The 18,927-nt window shown below is 37.3% G+C and overlaps 1 protein-coding gene across 2 annotated transcripts in view; it reads right to left on the bottom strand.

Moving 5' to 3' along the window:
- Nucleotides 1-13,223: 13,223 nt before the first annotated feature.
- LOC137434635 (5-hydroxytryptamine receptor 3A) overlaps nt 13,224-18,927 on the bottom strand; it is a 30,066-nt gene continuing 24,362 nt past the window's right edge. For both annotated transcript variants that reach the window (XM_068127798.2, XM_078785007.1), the window contains exons 7-9: nt 17,170-17,380; nt 15,224-15,430; nt 13,224-13,682 (exon numbers count right to left, since the gene is read on the bottom strand). In XM_068127798.2, the coding sequence (XP_067983899.2) occupies nt 13,558-13,682; nt 15,224-15,430; nt 17,170-17,380 (543 nt within the window). In that variant the 3' untranslated portion in view covers nt 13,224-13,557. The remainder of the gene's footprint in view (nt 13,683-15,223; nt 15,431-17,169; nt 17,381-18,927) is intronic.

Raw genomic sequence — 18,927 nt, 5'->3', positions numbered from 1 at the left:
TTTGAAGGATGGTGAATTTTTGAAGGATGGTGAATTTTTGAAGGATAGTGAATTTTTGAAGGATGGTGAATTTTTGAAGGATGGTGCAATTTTTGAAGGATGGTGAATTTTTGAAGGATGGTGAATTTTTGAAGGATGGTGCATTTTTGAAGGATGGTGAATTTTTGAGGGATGGTGCATTTTTGAAACATTGTGCATTTTTTGATGGATTGTGAATTTTTTGAAGGATGGTGAATTTTTGAAGGATGGTGAATTTTTGAAGGATAGTGAATTTTTGAAGGATGGTGAATTTTTGAAGGATGGTGCAATTTTTGAAGGATGGTGAATTTTTGAAGGATGGTGAATTTTTGAAGGATGGTGCATTTTTGAAGGATGGTGAATTTTTGAAGAATAGTGAATTTTTGAAGGATGGTGAATTTTTGAAGCATGGTGCATTTTTTGAAGGATGGTGAATTTTTGAAGGATGGTGAATTTTCGAAGGATGGTGAATTTTTGAAGGAGGGTGCATTTTTGAAACGGTGCATTTTTTGAAGGATGCTGAATTTTTTGAAGGATCGTGAATTTTTGAAGGATGGTGTATTTTTTGAAGGCTGTTGAATTTTTGAAGCATGGTGCATTTTTTGGAGGATGGTGAATTTTTGAAGCATGGTGAATTTTTGAAGGGTGGTGAATTTTTGAAGGATGGTGAAATTTTGAAGGATGGTGCATTTTTGAAGCATGGTGAATTTTTGAAGGGTGGTGAATTTTTTAAGGATGGTGAATTTTTGAAGGATGGTGCATTTTTGAAACATTGTGCATTTTTTGATGGATGCTGAATTTTTTGAAGGATGGTGAATTTTTGAAGGATGCTGAATTTTTGAAGGATGGTGAATTTTTGAAAGATGGTGAATTTTTGAAGGATGATGAATTTTTGAAGGATGGTGCATTTTTGAAACATTGTGCATTTTTTGATGGATGTGAATTTTTTTGAAGGATTGTGAATTTTTGAAGGATGGTGCATTTTTGAAGGATGGTGAATTTTTGAAGGATGGTGAATTTTTGAAGGATGGTGAGTTTTTGAAGGATGGTGCATTTTTGAAACATTGTGCATTTTTTGATGGATTGTGAATTTTTTGAAGGATGGTGAATTTTTGAAGGATGGTGCATTTTTGAAGGATGGTGAATTTTTGAAGGATAGTGAATTTTTGAAGGATGGTGAATTTTTGAAGGATGGTGAATTTTTTGAAGGATGGTGAATTTTTGAAGGATGGTGAATTTTTGAAGGATGGTGAATTTTTGAAGGATGGTGCATTTTTGAAGGATGGTGAATTTTTGAAGGATGGTGCATTTTTGAAGGATGGTGAATTTTTGAAGGATGGTGCATTTTTTGAAGGATGGTGAATTTTTGAAGGATGGTGAATTTTTGAAGGATGGTGCATTTTTGAAGGATGGTGCATTTTTTGAAGGATGCTGAATTTTTTGTAGGATAGTGAATTTTTGAAGGATGGTGTATTTTTTGAAGGCTGTTGAATTTTTGAAGCATGGTGCATTTTTTGAAGGATGGTGAATTTTTGAAGCATGGTGAATTTTTGAAGGGTGGTTAATTTTTGAAGGATGGTGAATTTTTTGAAGGATGGTGAATTTTTGAAGGATGGTGAATTTTTAAAGGATGGTGCATTTTTGAAACATTGTGCATTTTTTGATGGATTGTGAATTTTTTGAAGGATGGTGAATTTTTGAAGGATGGTGCATTTTTGAAGGATGGTGAATTTTTGAAGGATGGTGCATTTTTTGAAGGATGCTGAATTTTTTGAAGGATAGTGAATTTTTGAAGGATGGTGTATTTTTTGAAGGCTGTTGAATTTTTGAAGCATGGTGCATTTTTTGAAGGATAGTGAATTTTTGAAGCATGGTGAATTTTTGGTGGGTGGTGAGTTTTTGAAGGATGGTGAATTTTTGAAGGATGGTGCATTTTTGAAGCATGGTGAATTTTTGAAGGGTGGTGAATTTTTGAAGGATGGTGCAATTTTTGAAGGATGGTGAATTTTTGAAGGATGGTGAATTTTTGAAGGATAGTGAATTTTTGAAGGATGGTGAATTTTTGAAGCATGGTGCATTTTTTGAAGGATGGTGAATTTTTGAAGGATGGTGAATTTTTGAAGGATGGTGAATTTTTGAAGGAGGGTGCATTTTTGAAACGGTGCATTTTTTGAAGGATGCTGAATTTTTTGAAGGATCGTGAATTTTGGAAGGATGGTGTATTTTTTGAAGGATGGTGAATTTTTGAAAGATGGTGAATTTTTGAAGGGTGGTGAATTTTTGAAGGATGGTGAATTTTTTGAAGGATGGTGAATTTTTGAAGGATGGTGAATTTTTGAGGGATGGTGCATTTTTGAATCATTGTGCATTTTTTGATGGATTGTGATTTTTTTGAAGGATGGTGAATTTTTGAAGGATGGTGAATTTTTGAAGGATGGTGAATTTTTGAAGGATAGTGAATTTTTGAAGGATGGTGAATTTTTGAAGGATGGTGCAATTTTTGAAGGATGGTGAATTTTTGAAGGATGGTGAATTTTTGAAGGATGGTGAATTTTTGAAGGATGGTGCATTTTTGAAGGATGGTGAATTTTTGAAGGATAGTGAATTTTTGAAGGATGGTGAATTTTTGAAGCATGGTGCATTTTTTGAAGGATGGTGAATTTTTGAAGGATGGTGAATTTTTGAAGGATGGTGAATTTTTGAAGGAGGGTGCATTTTTGAAACGGTGCATTTTTTGAAGGATGCTGAATTTTTTGAAGGATCGTGAATTTTTGAAGGATGGTGTATTTTTTGAAGGCTGTTGAATTTTTGAAGCATGGTGCATTTTTTGAAGGATGGTGAATTTTTGAAGCATGGTGAATTTTTGAAGGGTGGTGAATTTTTGAAGGATGGTGAAATTTTGAAGGATGGTGCATTTTTGAAGCATGGTGAATTTTTGAAGGGTGGTGAATTTTTGAAGGATGGTGAATTTTTGAAGGATAGTGAATTTTTGAAGGATGGTGAATTTTTGAAGGATGGTGCAATTTTTGAAGGATGGTGAATTTTTGAAGGATGGTGAATTTTTGAAGGATGGTGCATTTTTGAAGGATGGTGAATTTTTGAGGGATGGTGCATTTTTGAAACATTGTGCATTTTTTGATGGATTGTGAATTTTTTGAAGGATGGTGAATTTTTGAAGGATGGTGAATTTTTGAAGGATAGTGAATTTTTGAAGGATGGTGAATTTTTGAAGGATGGTGCAATTTTTGAAGGATGGTGAATTTTTGAAGGATGGTGAATTTTTGAAGGATGGTGCATTTTTGAAGGATGGTGAATTTTTGAAGGATAGTGAATTTTTGAAGGATGGTGAATTTTTGAAGCATGGTGCATTTTTTGAAGGATGGTGAATTTTTGAAGGATGGTGAATTTTCGAAGGATGGTGAATTTTTGAAGGAGGGTGCATTTTTGAAACGGTGCATTTTTTGAAGGATGCTGAATTTTTTGAAGGATCATGAATTTTTGAAGGATGGTGTATTTTTTGAAGGCTGTTGAATTTTTGAAGCATGGTGCATTTTTTGGAGGATGGTGAATTTTTGAAGCATGGTGAATTTTTGAAGGGTGGTGAATTTTTGAAGGATGGTGAAATTTTGAAGGATGGTGCATTTTTGAAGCATGGTGAATTTTTGAAGGGTGGTGAATTTTTTAAGGATGGTGAATTTTTGAAGGATGGTGCATTTTTGAAACATTGTGCATTTTTTGATGGATGCTGAATTTTTTGAAGGATGGTGAATTTTTGAAGGATGCTGAATTTTTGAAGGATGGTGAATTTTTGAAAGATGGTGAATTTTTGAAGGATGATGAATTTTTGAAGGATGGTGCATTTTTGAAACATTGTGCATTTTTTGATGGATGTGAATTTTTTGAAGGATTGTGAATTTTTGAAGGATGGTGCATTTTTGAAGGATGGTGAATTTTTGAAGGATGGTGAATTTTTGAAGGATGGTGAGTTTTTGAAGGATGGTGCATTTTTGAAACATTGTGCATTTTTTGATGGATTGTGAATTTTTTGAAGGATGGTGAATTTTTGAAGGATGGTGCATTTTTGAAGGATGGTGAATTTTTGAAGGATAGTGAATTTTTGAAGGATGGTGAATTTTTGAAGGATGGTGAATTTTTTGAAAGATGGTGAATTTTTGAAGGATGGTGAATTTTTGAAGGATGGTGAATTTTTGAAGGATGGTGCATTTTTGAAGGATGGTGAATTTTTGAAGGATGGTGCATTTTTGAAGGATGGTGAATTTTTGAAGGATGGTGCATTTTTTGAAGGATGGTGAATTTTTGAAGGATGGTGAATTTTTGAAGGATGGTGCATTTTTGAAGGATGGTGCATTTTTTGAAGGATGCTGAATTTTTTGTAGGATAGTGAATTTTTGAAGGATGGTGTATTTTTTGAAGGCTGTTGAATTTTTGAAGCATGGTGCATTTTTTGAAGGATGGTGAATTTTTGAAGCATGGTGAATTTTTGAAGGGTGGTTAATTTTTGAAGGATGGTGAATTTTTTGAAGGATGGTGAATTTTTGAAGGATGGTGAATTTTTAAAGGATGGTGCATTTTTGAAACATTGTGCATTTTTTGATGGATTGTGAATTTTTTGAAGGATGGTGAATTTTTGAAGGATGGTGCATTTTTGAAGGATGGTGAATTTTTGAAGGATTGTGCATTTTTTGAAGGATGCTGAATTTTTTGAAGGATAGTGAATTTTTGAAGGATGGTGTATTTTTTGAAGGCTGTTGAATTTTTGAAGCATGGTGCATTTTTTGAAGGATAGTGAATTTTTGAAGCATGGTGAATTTTTGGTGGGTGGTGAATTTTTGAAGGATGGTGAATTTTTGAAGGATGGTGCATTTTTGAAGCATGGTGAATTTTTGAAGGGTGGTGAATTTTTGAAGGATGGTGCAATTTTTGAAGGATGGTGAATTTTTGAAGGATGGTGAATTTTTGAAGGATAGTGAATTTTTGAAGGATGGTGAATTTTTGAAGCATGGTGCATTTTTTGAAGGATGGTGAATTTTTGAAGGATGGTGAATTTTTGAAGGATGGTGAATTTTTGAAGGAGGGTGCATTTTTGAAACGGTGCATTTTTTGAAGGATGCTGAATTTTTTGAAGGATCGTGAATTTTTGAAGGATGGTGTATTTTTTGAAGGATGGTGAATTTTTGAAAGATGGTGAATTTTTGAAGGGTGGTGAATTTTTGAAGGATGGTGAATTTTTTGAAGGATGGTGAATTTTTGAAGGATGGTGAATTTTTGAGGGATGGTGCATTTTTGAAACATTGTGCATTTTTTGATGGATTGTGATTTTTTTGAAGGATGGTGAATTTTTGAAGGATGGTGAATTTTTGAAGGATGGTGAATTTTTGAAGGATAGTGAATTTTTGAAGGATGGTGAATTTTTGAAGGATGGTGCAATTTTTGAAGGATGGTGAATTTTTGAAGGATGGTGAATTTTTGAAGGATGGTGAATTTTTGAAGGATGGTGAATTTTTGAAGGATGGTGAATTTTTGAAGGATAGTGAATTTTTGAAGGATGGTGAATTTTTGAAGCATGGTGCATTTTTTGAAGGATGGTGAATTTTTGAAGGATGGTGAATTTTTGAAGGATGGTGAATTTTTGAAGGAGGGTGCATTTTTGAAACGGTGCATTTTTTGAAGGATGCTGAATTTTTTGAAGGATCGTGAATTTTTGAAGGATGGTGTATTTTTTGAAGGCTGTTGAATTTTTGAAGCATGGTGCATTTTTTGAAGGATGGTGAATTTTTGAAGCATGGTGAATTTTTGAAGGGTGGTGAATTTTTGAAGGATGGTGAAATTTTGAAGGATGGTGCATTTTTGAAGCATGGTGAATTTTTGAAGGGTGGTGAATTTTTGAAGGATGATGAATTTTTGAAGGGTGGTGAATTTTTGAAGGATGGTGCATTTTTGAAACATTGTGCATTTTTTGATGGATGCTGAATTTTTTGAAGGATGGTGAATTTTTGAAGGATGCTGAATTTTTGAAGGATGGTGAATTTTTGAAGGATGGTGAATTTTTGAAGGATGGTGCATTTTTGAAACCTTGTGCATTTTTTGATGGATGCTGAATTTTTTAAAGGATGGTGTATTTTTTGAAGCCTGATTAATTTTTGAAGCATGGTGCATTTTTTGAAGGATGGTGAATTTTTGAAGCATGGTGAATTTTTGAAGGGTGGTGAATTTTTGAAGGATGGTGAATTTTTTGAAGGAAGGTGAATTTTTGAAGGATGGTGAATTTTTGAAGGATGGTGCATTTTTGAAACATTGTGCATTTTTTGATGGATTGTGAATTTTTTGAAGGATGGTGCATTTTTGAAGGATGGTGAATTTTTGAAGGATGGTGAATTTTTGAAGGATGGTGAATTTTTGAAGGATGGTGAATTTTTGAAGGATGGTGAATTTTTGAAGGATGGTGCATTTTTGAAGGATGGTGAATTTTTGAAGGATAGTGAATTTTTGAAGGATGGTGAATTTTTGAAGGATGGTGCATTTTTTGAAGGATGGTGAATTTTTGAAGGATGGTGAATTTTTGAAGGATGGTGAATTTTTGAAGGATGGTGCATTTTTGAAACAGTGCATTTTTTGAAGGATGCTGAATTTTTTGTGGGATAGTGAATTTTTGAAGGATGGTGTATTTTTTGAAGGCTGTTGAATTTTTGAAGCATGGTGCATTTTTTGAAGGATGGTGAATTTTTGAAGCATGGTGAAGTTTTTGCAGGGTGGTGAATTTTTGAAGGATGGTGAATTTTTTGAAGGATGGTGAATTTTTGAAGGATGGTGAATTTTTAAAGGATGGTGCATTTTTGAAACATTGTGCATTTTTTGATGGATTGTGAATTTTTTGAAGGATGGTGAATTTTTGAAGGATGGTGCATTTTTGAAGGATGGTGAATTTTTGAAGGATGGTGCATTTTTTGAAGGATGCTGAATTTTTTGAAGGATAGTTAATTTTTGAAGGATGGTGTATTTTTTGAAGGCTGTTGAATTTTTGAAGCATGGTGCATTTTTTGAAGGATAGTGAATTTTTGAAGCATGGTGAATTTTTGGTGGGTGGTGAATTTTTGAAGGATGGTGAATTTTTGAAGGATGGTGCATTTTTGAAGCATGGTGAATTTTTGAAGGGCGGTGAATTTTTGAAGGATGGTGAATTTTTGAAGGATGGTGAATTTTTGAAGGATGGTGCATTTTTGAAGCATGGTGAATTTTTGAAGGATAGTGAATTTTTGAAGCATGGTGAATTTTTGGTGGGTGGTGAATTTTTGAAGGATGGTGAATTTTTGAAGGATGGTGCATTTTTGAAGCATGGTGAATTTTCGAAGGGTGGTGAATTTTTGAAGGATGGTGAATTTTTGAAGGATGGTGCATTTTTGAAGCATGGTGAATTTTTGAAGGGTGGTGAATTTTTGAAGGATGGTGAATTTTTGAAGCATGGTGAAGTTTGAAGCAGAAGAATGATGCGAAATATTTTTGAAGGATGGTGAATTTTTGAAGGATAGTGAATTTTTGAAGGATGGTGAATTTTTGAAGGATGGTGCAATTTTTGAAGGATGGTGAATTTTTGAAGGATGGTGCAATTTTTGAAGGATGGTGAATTTTTGAAGGATGGTGAATTTTTGAAGGATAGTGAATTTTTGAAGGATGGTGAATTTTTGAAGCATGGTGCATTTTTTGAAGGATGGTGAATTTTTGAAGGATGGTGAATTTTTGAAGGATGGTGAATTTTTGAAGGAGGGTGCATTTTTGAAACGGTGCATTTTTTGAAGGATGCTGAATTTTTTGAAGGATCGTGAATTTTTGAAGGATGGTGTATTTTTTGAAGGATGGTGCAATTTTTGAAGGATGGTGCAATTTTTGAAGGATGGTGAATTTTTGAAGGATGGTGAATTTTTGAAGGATGGTGAATTTTTGAAGGATGGTGCATTTTTGAAGGATGGTGAATTTTAGAAGGATAGTGAATTTTTGAAACGGTGCATTTTTTGAAGGATGCTGAATTGTTTGTAGGATAGTGAATTTTTGAAGGATGGTGTATTTTTTGAAGGCTGTTGAATTTTTGAAGCATAGTGCATTTTTTGAAGGATGGTGAATTTTTGAAGCATGGTGAATTTTTGCAGGGTGGTGAATTTTTGAAGGATGGTGAATTTTTTGAAGGATGGTGAATTTTTGAAGGATGGTGAATTTTTAAAGGATGGTGCATTTTTGAAACATTGTGCATTTTTTGATGGATTGTGAATTTTTTGAAGGATGGTGAATTTTTGAAGGATGGTGCATTTTTGAAGGATGGTGAATTTTTGAAGGATGGTGCATTTTTTGAAGGATGCTGAATTTTTTGAAGGATAGTGAATTTTTGAAGGATGGTGTATTTTTTGAAGGCTGTTGAATTTTTGAAGCATGGTGCATTTTTTGAAGGATAGTGAATTTTTGAAGCATGGTGAATTTTTGGTGGGTGGTGAATTTTTGAAGGATGGTGAATTTTTGAAGGATGGTGCATTTTTGAAGCATGGTGAATTTTTGAAGGGTAGTGAATTTTTGAAGGATGGTGAATTTTTGAAGGATGGTGAATTTTTGAAGGATGGTGCATTTTTGAAGCATGGTGAATTTTTGAAGGATAGTGAATTTTTGAAGCATGGTGAATTTTTGGTGTGTGGTGAATTTTTGAAGGATGGTGAATTTTTGAAGGATGGTGCATTTTTGAAGCATGGTGAATTTTTGAAGGGTGGTGAATTTTTGAAGGATGGTGAATTTTTGAAGGATGGTGAATTTTTGAAGGATGGTGAATTTTTGAAGCATGGTGAAGTTTGAAGCAGAAGAATGATGCGAAATATTTTTGAAGGATGGTGAATTTTTGAAGGATAGTGAATTTTTGAAGGATGGTGAATTTTTGAAGGATGGTGCAATTTTTGAAGGATGGTGAATTTTTGAAGGATGGTGAATTTTTGAAGGATGGTGCATTTTTTGAAGGATGGTGAATTTTTGAAGCATGGTGAATTTTTGAAGGGTGGTGAATTTTTGAAGGATGGTGAATTTTTTGAAGGATGGTGAATTTTTAAAGGATGGTGCATTTTTGAAACATTGTGCATTTTTTGATGGATTGTGAATTTTTTGAAGGATGGTGAATTTTTGAAGGATGGTGCATTTTTGAAGGATGGTGAATTTTTGAAGGATGGTGCATTTTTGAAGCATGGTGAATTTTTGAAGGGTGGTGAATTTTTGAAGGATGGTGAATTTTTGAAGGATGGTGAATTTTTGAAGGATGGTGAATTTTTGAAGCATGGTGAAGTTTGAAGCAGAAGAATGATGCGAAATATTTTTGAAGGATGGTGAATTTTTGAAGGATAGTGAATTTTTGAAGGATGGTGAATTTTTGAAGGATGGTGCATTTTTTGAAGGATGGTGAATTTTTGAAGCATGGTGAATTTTTGAAGGGTGGTGAATTTTTGAAGGATGGTGAATTTTTTGAAGGATGGTGAATTTTTGAAGGATGGTGAATTTTTAAAGGATGGTGCATTTTTGAAACATTGTGCATTTTTTGATGGATTGTGAATTTTTTGAAGGATGGTGAATTTTTGAAGGATGGTGCATTTTTGAAGGATGGTGAATTTTTGAAGGATGGTGCATTTTTTGAAGGATGCTGAATTTTTTGAAGGATAGTGAATTTTTGAAGGATGGTGTATTTTTTGAAGGCTGTTGAATTTTTGAAGCATGGTGCATTTTTTGAAGTATAGTGAATTTTTGAAGCATGGTGAATTTTTGGTGGGTGGTGAATTTTTGAAGGATGGTGCATTTTTGAAGCATGGTGAATTTTTGAAGGGTGGTGAATTTTTGAAGGATGGTGAATTTTTGAAGGATGGTGAATTTTTGAAGGATGGTGCATTTTTGAAGCATGGTGAATTTTTGGTGGGTGGTGAATTTTTGAAGGATGGTGAATTTTTGAAGGGTGGTGAATTTTTGAAGGATGTTGAATTTTTGAAGGATGGTGAATTTTTGAAGGATAGTGAATTTTTGAAGCATGGTGAATTTTTGGTGGGTGGTGAATTTTTGAAGGATGGTGAATTTTTCAAGGATGGTGCATTTTTGAAGCATGGTGAATTTTTGAAGGGTGGTGAATTTTTGAAGGATGGTGAATTTTTGAAGGATGGTGCATTTTTGAAGCATGGTGAATTTTTGAAGGGTGGTGAATTTTTGAAGGATGGTGAATTTTTGAAGCATGGTGAAGTTTGAAGCAGAAGAATGATGCGAAATATTTTTGAAGGATGGTGGTTGTGATGTATATGCAGTGCACACCTTTTGAACTGGGCATGCGAATATACATGTATACACACAGATTAACACAACTCAATTACACACACTGTTTCCTGAAAACTTTTATTTCCAATGATAAATTCAATAAAGAAGAATAATTCATTTATATCACAAATGATTAAAAAACCCATTTGAAGACTGCCATTATGAAGGATGTTATTTCAATGCTTAGCAGTTATGAAACGGCTTGTCAAATTTCCTCACACATCATTTCCCTGTAGTTTCCGAGGATTCCGGTACACGTGTACATGTATGTCCTTGGAAGATACAATGAAACATTGTCGGCCTATATACGTACATTCCATTATTAAAACCAAACCATGCAATGCATGTGGGCAGAATTTATCTATCTATAATTCCAGTAATCTCTGTCTGTCTGTACGTTTGTCTGTGACCGCTGTTTCTCGACAACCACGGGTCCGATATACTTTTAACTTGCCAGGTATATTGCTGGGGACCCGAGGATGTGCCTTTTCAAGGTTTCATATTAATCGGACAATTACTTACCGAGCTATGTCCAAAAAACGATTCAACCAATCAGAGAGCAGCGAACGATCGCGTGTGCCGAACGTGGCGGACACACTCTGCCTCGGATGGCACATTTGAGAGCGTATTCATTTATTTCACGTTTGCAAACTATGTTGGCGTTAAACTATGTTTTACAACTAATAAAAACGAATTTGCGATTCATTCGCTTTCCTGCGCGTTTGTGCACGCGATGGCGATTTCTTTACCAAACTCCGGAAGCCGTTCGCTTTGGACCGAACCATTGCATGTAAATAGAGGGGGGGGATTGTCACCGTACTCGCAAGCCGTTCGCTTTGGACCAAACCATTTCATGTAAATAGAGGGGGGGGGATATAATTTTAGATATATATATAGTACGGGCATGCCCTAGTAATTTCAAGCCAAGTAACATTCATGTTTGCATTCACCATCCTTAAACCCATTTGAGAGGAATAATAAACCCATTTAAGAGTAATAATGTATGTACTCCCATACCACATTCTACCAAAAAAAAATTAAGGCTAAAACAGTAAAATACATAAATAAATGCACATACATTATAAAGTAAAGAATATATGGCCAAGCCTCGTGCAGGGATTGGCAGCATTCATTTTTTAATCTATCTCCTTTTAATCCACAAATAACTGCATTTTTAATTTGCCTTATATACACAATGAAGAAATTAATCTGAAAAAACAATAGAATACATTATAAATGCTTATATCATAAAACGTGCAATTTTATGATTGGCACACATTCATATTTGGATTTGGCACCCTCAGATACCCTTAGTAACCATTTTTCGTGTGGTTTGAGAGGAGGCTCCATGAAAATGAACAATTTTAGTGGTCATCCCATGGTCTAATTGGAGAAGAGGAAGGATTTAATATCAGAAGTGATGATGGATTCCATGACCTTGCTGATTATTGGGAGCAGGCTGATTGGTCTGTAGTTGCAAGGATCTGTTTTTGCACATTTTTTGTGTAAAACAGTAATGTTGGCTGATTTCCAAGCAGATGGTAGATGACCTTGAGCAAAAGAGAGGGTGAAGAGAGCAGAGAGAGGGTGTGAAAGAGCGGCAGAGCAGGATTTTAGGACCTGTGGGCTGATGCCGTCTGGTCCAGTTGCAGAATCAGAGTCGAGGTTTGACAGAAACTTCTGCACCTTGTCAGGAGAGGACACAGAGTCCAGGAGCAGCTGGGTTCGACTCGGTAAGGTGGGTACAGAGAGACACTGGTTTGGGAAACAAGGTTTTGAGGCAAACACAGAGTTGAGGCATTCAGCTTTTTCATGTGCGGAGTCAGCTGTGTAGTCATTTGAAGAAAGGGAGGGGATGGAGGGGGAACAAACACCAGCAACAAATTTGACCAGACGCCACCAGGATTTGGAAGAGGGAGACAGGTTTGTGAGTTCAGTCTTGAGATTAGAGATATTGTTTCCTGGCTCACCTGAGGGTAGACACACACTTGTTCTGAGCTTTGTAAAAGGAACTAAGATTACCTTCAGTTGGATTTGCCTTCCATGAGGCGAAGGCAAGTTATTTAAGGGCAACTCCTTCACCACAAGATTCTGTGTACCATGGACGGGAGGAAGGGTATGACAACTGAAGACGAGATGGGATAAATCTGTGCATGAGAGAGAGGAGTTTACTTTGGAAGAATTCCCAGGATGAGTTGATGTCAGAGGCGGTAGAGATGGGAGACCAGTCCAGATGATTGATGGCTGCTTGATGACCGTGCCAGTTGGCCTGAGTGAAATGCCAGACTCGTCGAGGCTGATGAGGCTCTCTGAGAATGGCCAGAGAGATATCCACTTTAACAAGGAAATGATCAGATGAACCAATTGGAGCAGAAGAAGACCAGCAGACATTTGCAGGGAAGTTTGTCATAACCAAGTCTAGAAGAGAAAATGCTCTGTTGACTGAGATCCGGGTCTGGCAATCCTGAAGGGTTCTAGTTATAATTCTAGGGTAATTCTTGGGGCTTCTAAAGGGTAAGTTTAAAGGCTTATAAAGGGTGATTATAAAGGATCTTAAAGGGAAATTCCAAAGGATAATTCTAATGGGTTTTGTTCGTTTTTGCACACGAGATTTTTTGAATGTCTCTTCTTTTCTATTGCTCGACATTTTCTTTAAGCTATGGAATGTCCCTTATTTTCTCTTCTTTTCCACATGGCACATACCCTCATATAAAGGGGCCTATCCTCTGCCCCTGCCATTTTACCCAATGAATGTCCCTTCTTTTCTTTTGTTTGCCACAGGGCACATACCCTCATATAAAGGGGCCTTTTCTATGCCCCTGGCATTTTTCCCCAAGATACATTTTAAATACGAATAAAATTCATTTGTTCGTCGTACAATACTTTATTCAAGATGATATAAAAGACATGAAAAAGTAAGGGGAAAAAATATTCAACCCAGACAGGATTCAAGCCCACAATCCCCAGCTTGGAAGTCTGATGCTTTATCCATTAGGCCATTGAGCCAACACATTAGAATCATTTTAAAAATCTTTTAAAGGGGTATAAAGTGTGTATATCTGTATATTTATATATACAATATACCAGTAGTAGCCGAGAAAGGAATTTTCAGTCCCCATGTTAAAGTTGCATACAGAGAAACGATCCCTTATATAAGGGATCCCTTATAGAAGGTAATTCGGGATGTGTTCTAATAGTGAGATCTTATGGCAATGCCCATGCGAGCACGAAACCAATAACCACGCAGCTAATGAGCACCAGGTAGCACAGGGTGAGGATCTTGTCCAGGTGGTACGCTTTCTCCAGTAGGGACGAACCCGGTCCAGATACTTAAAGAGTAATGTGTGGCATAGAGGGAGATGGAAAATAAGATGTTAAGAGATTTGTTAAAATAAACATCAGTAACATTAAAAATATCACCGACACATCCACACTTTTAACGAAGCTCTTCTTAACTTACGTCTATTGTTTTCCTCTATAAAACAAACAAGCAGAACAATGTTGAAATACACATCGAACTAGAATGTTCATAAAACCTTACCATGCGCAGTCGTAAGAAATAAGGATATGACAGGAGTCTGTGAGCGGAAAATTTGATTGGTTGTGATGATGTAAAATGCCGTAATATTTTGTCCAAGTTCTGCTAAACGGAGGGGTTGTGAAAGTGTCAATAAGGCGATTTGTGTTTTTCAGTGTTCAAGTATATAATTCAAATGATATAAAGTAAAGATTTTAAAGGTTAGAGAAAAACAAAAACATTTCATACGTTTACCGCCATTGATGCAGCGTCTCTTACACCACCTTATCTAACACGGGGCATTAGTAATTCGTGCCTGTTGTTTGTGTCCTTTATGACGTCCTTAAAAAAGTAAGTTTCTTGTTTGGAATGATTTTCAATTTTGTTTCACTGACACTCAGGTAGACAGAGTAAAAACATTATCTTGCTCCTCTCTGCACATGTGCGATCGGGACGAATTGCGAGCGAACATATTGTTAAACGGCAGGTTTGTTTTCGGATTCATGTTTCAATTAATGATCAGAATATAACCTTATAGTTGTTCCTCGATTATAAAAACTTACGTTTGTAGAAAGACAGAAGTGAACAAGTTGCTCAACCCCGCTTTTCGCTTCGCGTTTGATTTCTTGGGATTTTTGTGGGACATTTTTCGTGAAGGAGATATTTTGTGATGGGAACTGTTTATTTTCAAGTCTCGCGTTATTGGTGGAGGGTGAAGACTGATGAGAACACTCATGTCAACCTGAGACTGAAAACTGTTCATAATGTATGCATATTTTGGGGATCCATGTGGCGCAGATGGATACCACAGTGTGTTGTTACTGGGGACCAATATTGGGTGTACATGGGGCACCTTAGCGTATTTGCAGGTAACCTGGAGATGAAGGTGATTTGCGAGATGTACAATTTAACAGCAATGATTACTTTGCGCTGCACAACCTATTGTCATAACAGGAGAATTCCAGACACACCTTAACCACTGAGGTACGATTCCATTTATCCCACGGAACTGTGTATTCTCTTGATAAGGCATTCCCCCACCTATAATCATCCCCATCTGTTGCACGGAAGTTCCGCGGCCTAAACTAGTAATTCCAAATAGACAACTCAAAAGGGCTACAACCAGCTCAGAGCGCCATTGTTGAGCACCATGGCATCACCAAGACTCCGACACGTTAAACATTGAACCTCATAGACAATGGTGGGTCTATAACACAAACAACTGTTGCACTCAGAAAACATTGACGTGTACACTCAAACCCACACTCATACACCATCTGCATCGGCCAATGTCTGAGGAAGTGCGCCCCAAAGCTCACATTCAAATAAAACGTCACGTCTTGCACTGCTCACCGGCATCGTTGGGCGTTATGTTCTCGGAGCCTTGGGTGTGGGTTAAACTTCCATCGTTGTTTTCAGGAGAGAGACCGAGTGAAGTAAGCAGCAATGTCCACACCCCATCATTCTTGTTCTCCTGGTGCCCGTAGAGCACTCGTAGTACAAGCACGGTCTCCAGCAGGCTGATTACCAACAGAGCAATGCACACCACAAAGTAGATGCCTGTACGTCAAAGGATACAAAATAGTTACAGAAGTTTCAAATATTCGTGAGTTACAAAAGAACCACCAACTCGGTAACGCTGTAACTGTTTGTCTGGGCTCAGGGAACCTGGGATGCTTTGGGACATTCCCTCGAGTAGCCAATCTTGGATAATGAATGATATTGAGTGCCAACACATCATAAGTGACAATGCACGCTAGTTTCCCTTACTGAACAAATAATGTACTATGAATTTAAGTGAGGCCTAGCACCAGGTGCTGACCCATACTTCTATGGGCAGCCGCACACTAGCCGAAACAACGCAACTACATTGTTGGTGACATCTTAGATGTCAACAGTTTTTGATTATCGAGTAATGTGCGGCGGATGATGATCCTTGCCAACTAGTTTTTCAGGTGAGTCGGCAACAATTGTAAAAGTTAATCATGTTCAACTTTTACATGATGAGTTATCGGCGACAATTGTGCATCATCGTGCTGTGTGCTGCAGTCTCTGACAATCACCGAGGTGGCGCAATGTAATGACCAAATAAACTTCAGCTTTCAGTAGCTTCCGACAAAGTCTCTGCCATTGAATTACATTGACATACACTACATGGCCAAAAGTATGTGGACACCCCAACATCACACCCATATGTGCTGGTCGAACATCTCATCCCAGAATCATGGGCATTAATATGGAGTTGGTCCCCCCCCTTTGCTGCTATAACAGCCTCCACTCTTCTGGGAAGACTTTCCACTAGATGTTGGAACATTGTTGCAGGGATTTGCTTCCATTCAGCCACAAGAGCATTAGTGAGATCGGGCACTGAGTTTGGTTCCCATATCGACATCATCATGTGGATCGCGGTTGGTTTCCATATAGGCTTAATTTCCATATTGACCTCATCGTGTGGATCGCCGTTGGTTTCCATATCGGCTTAATAGTTGGTAGACGTGGGGCGTGGATTGCACTCAGGTTTTGTGGGATCGTTACCCCATGTCGCCATCAGCCCGACCTCTCACCTCGTAACTCGTCGTCCGCAGCAGCACCGATACCTGACTATTGTTCTTGTCGTTCTGCACGACATTGACCTTCGCCCAACGTGGGGATTCGTGCACGGACTTTGGGATTGTTACATTCCACTCATGTTTGGCGTATCGTGAGTTTATTGCTTTGAGAGCATTGGAGAATGATGGTACCAGCATATGTATTGTTCATGAGATGCAAATGATATTTTCATGGTACTTTCTTTAAGGGTGTTATTATTGTGTATGTGAGAGTTCTTAATACAATTACTTGTTTTGTTCTACACAATTGCATTGGTGTGGTTTGTCCATGGTTTATTAGAACACTCAAAATAACAAATCTTTCTGCTGCGTTACCTCTCCAGACTCTGAGGTGCACCGTAGCCAGGGTTTGGGGAGGTAACACGTAACACTGTACTGCATTATACGTATGTAGCCAAAAAACGTTGTTTTCCAACAATATTGTCATTGAACAAAATAAGATTGTACAATATTCGCTGCCATCTATTCTGTTTCATAGCATCGGCATTTTGTGCGGCAGGCCTAAAAGTTCTGAGTTTTCCCAATATATATACTCAGATGCAGATACCCCAATCATTTGAGTGTCATGAGGGGTGCTTTGAAGTATGGGCATGGGTCACATGAGTTAATTCCTTTTGCAACAACTCTAGCTATAGTCTTGAGTGGTTTGTTTAGTACAAGGACATGTTTGGATTCGGTTGCAAGACGTACCTATGAGCGGAGTGCCCTGGGCAGTTGCAGGGAGGATTCCAACAACAGTCGTGAGGAAGACAAAGTAGCCCAACAAAATGGTGACTTTAAACGAAACGCGCTCCCCACACTCCGGGGGCAGCAGGAACCCTGCCAAGTCGACTATCATGAGAATCAGACTTGGAATCAACAAGTTGACCACATAGAACAAGGGTCTCCGCTTGATGACCATCTGAGGGGGAGGAAGAGAGAGCAGATGAGTTTGATGTAAAGAGTTTATGGTTGAGGAAGAGTCGAAGCAACAATGAAAGTTGGAACCAAGCTAATTCAGTTAGTATCATGCATTTCTGAGTCATGTTTTATTGAATTGCCAAGAACTGAGTTTTGAAAATTTGTTTTCAGACACGTGGTACTTGGTATGTTAAAATGTTGATGTTAAAATTCACTGAAATGACATCAAAAGTATACCATAGGAATTGCGCAGCATCAAAAATCAAGGCTCACTGTGCATACGCTTGTTGAGATATCGAGCAAGATAACATCCCAGCTAACTCACAACGTTTGCTGCAACATCGGCCAGCCCTCGCTAAATGGTTGTTACGGTTAAAACGTTGTGGTGCTGATGCAGGCTCATGGTGCTTGTTTAACTGAGCTGCACAGGGGAATGAAACTTCGTTTTAATCAAATGAATTACTTAATGAGGATACCAACCAAAGGGCCAACAACTAAGAGTAAAACTCAATGACAAAAGAAAGAATTTTCAATAAATAAATAAATATTGGTAATCCTATTTTAACATTTAAAACAAGTTAATGTGCCTCCCCCACACCTCTGACCTCTTAAATGGTGCATCTAATCATTATTGTTATATTACACTTGAATATTCAGGTTCTAATCCACAGTGATGCCTTGGAAACTCGTTGGCTCTGACTTTGGCAAATTGAATGAAATCTTGTCTCCATCGCGCATGCGCAGAGAGGAGTGACATAATATTTTTACTCTGTCTGCCTGTCGGATAAACCACCTTTAGAGGCCATTTTTCCCCGCAAAGCGGGGGTTGGCCTTTTTCGGGGACCGTGGTTGTTGTTGTTTTTTTTGGTCCCCTTTTTGAAGCAATGTTTTACGGCCGGATGCCCTTTTATGCCTGTCGGATAGTCAAACAAAATTGAAAACCATTCCAAACAGGAAACTTACGTTTTTATGGATGTCATAAAAGACACAAACAAACGGCACGAAGAACTAATGTGACGTGTTAAACTAGAAAGCATCTGAAAATGCAAAGCCCATCCACGTCCGCTTTCTTTTCGACCTTCTTCTTGTCCGTATGCTAAACATGACGAAAACAGCTAAAATATAGATACAGCATATGTATATATAAAATTGACAATGTCAGCTGACCTTGACCTTTTAACCTCAAAAGCAATCGGCTTCAGTGACACAATATATCAACGCTGTTCAAATTTAAGGTCAATCGGATGAAAATTTGACGATTTGATTGCAACCTTGACTTTTGACCTTTGGATCTTAAAACAAACAAAACAATCGGCTTCTAGATACGTATTGATTAGTGAACGAATTCAGTGACCCAATGTGCCCAATCAATATTTAGTTGTTAAAATTTCAGGTCAATTGGATGAAAATTGACGATGTTATGTGACTTTGACCTTTTGACCTAATTATTAATTTGTCTTCTCCATAATCTCATAATAAATAGGCTCCGGGCCAGGTATGGTCCATCTGCACCCCCCCCCCCCCCCCCCCACAACTCTCCGACCCTGG

Source organism: Myxine glutinosa, chromosome 9 (assembly GCF_964187855.1).
Source record: "Myxine glutinosa chromosome 9, kmMyxGlut1.1, whole genome shotgun sequence".
NCBI classification, from domain to species: domain Eukaryota; kingdom Metazoa; phylum Chordata; class Myxini; order Myxiniformes; family Myxinidae; genus Myxine; species Myxine glutinosa.
The sequence above is the reverse complement of the archived record's forward strand: the minus strand, read 5'-3'. Positions and strand labels throughout refer to the sequence as shown.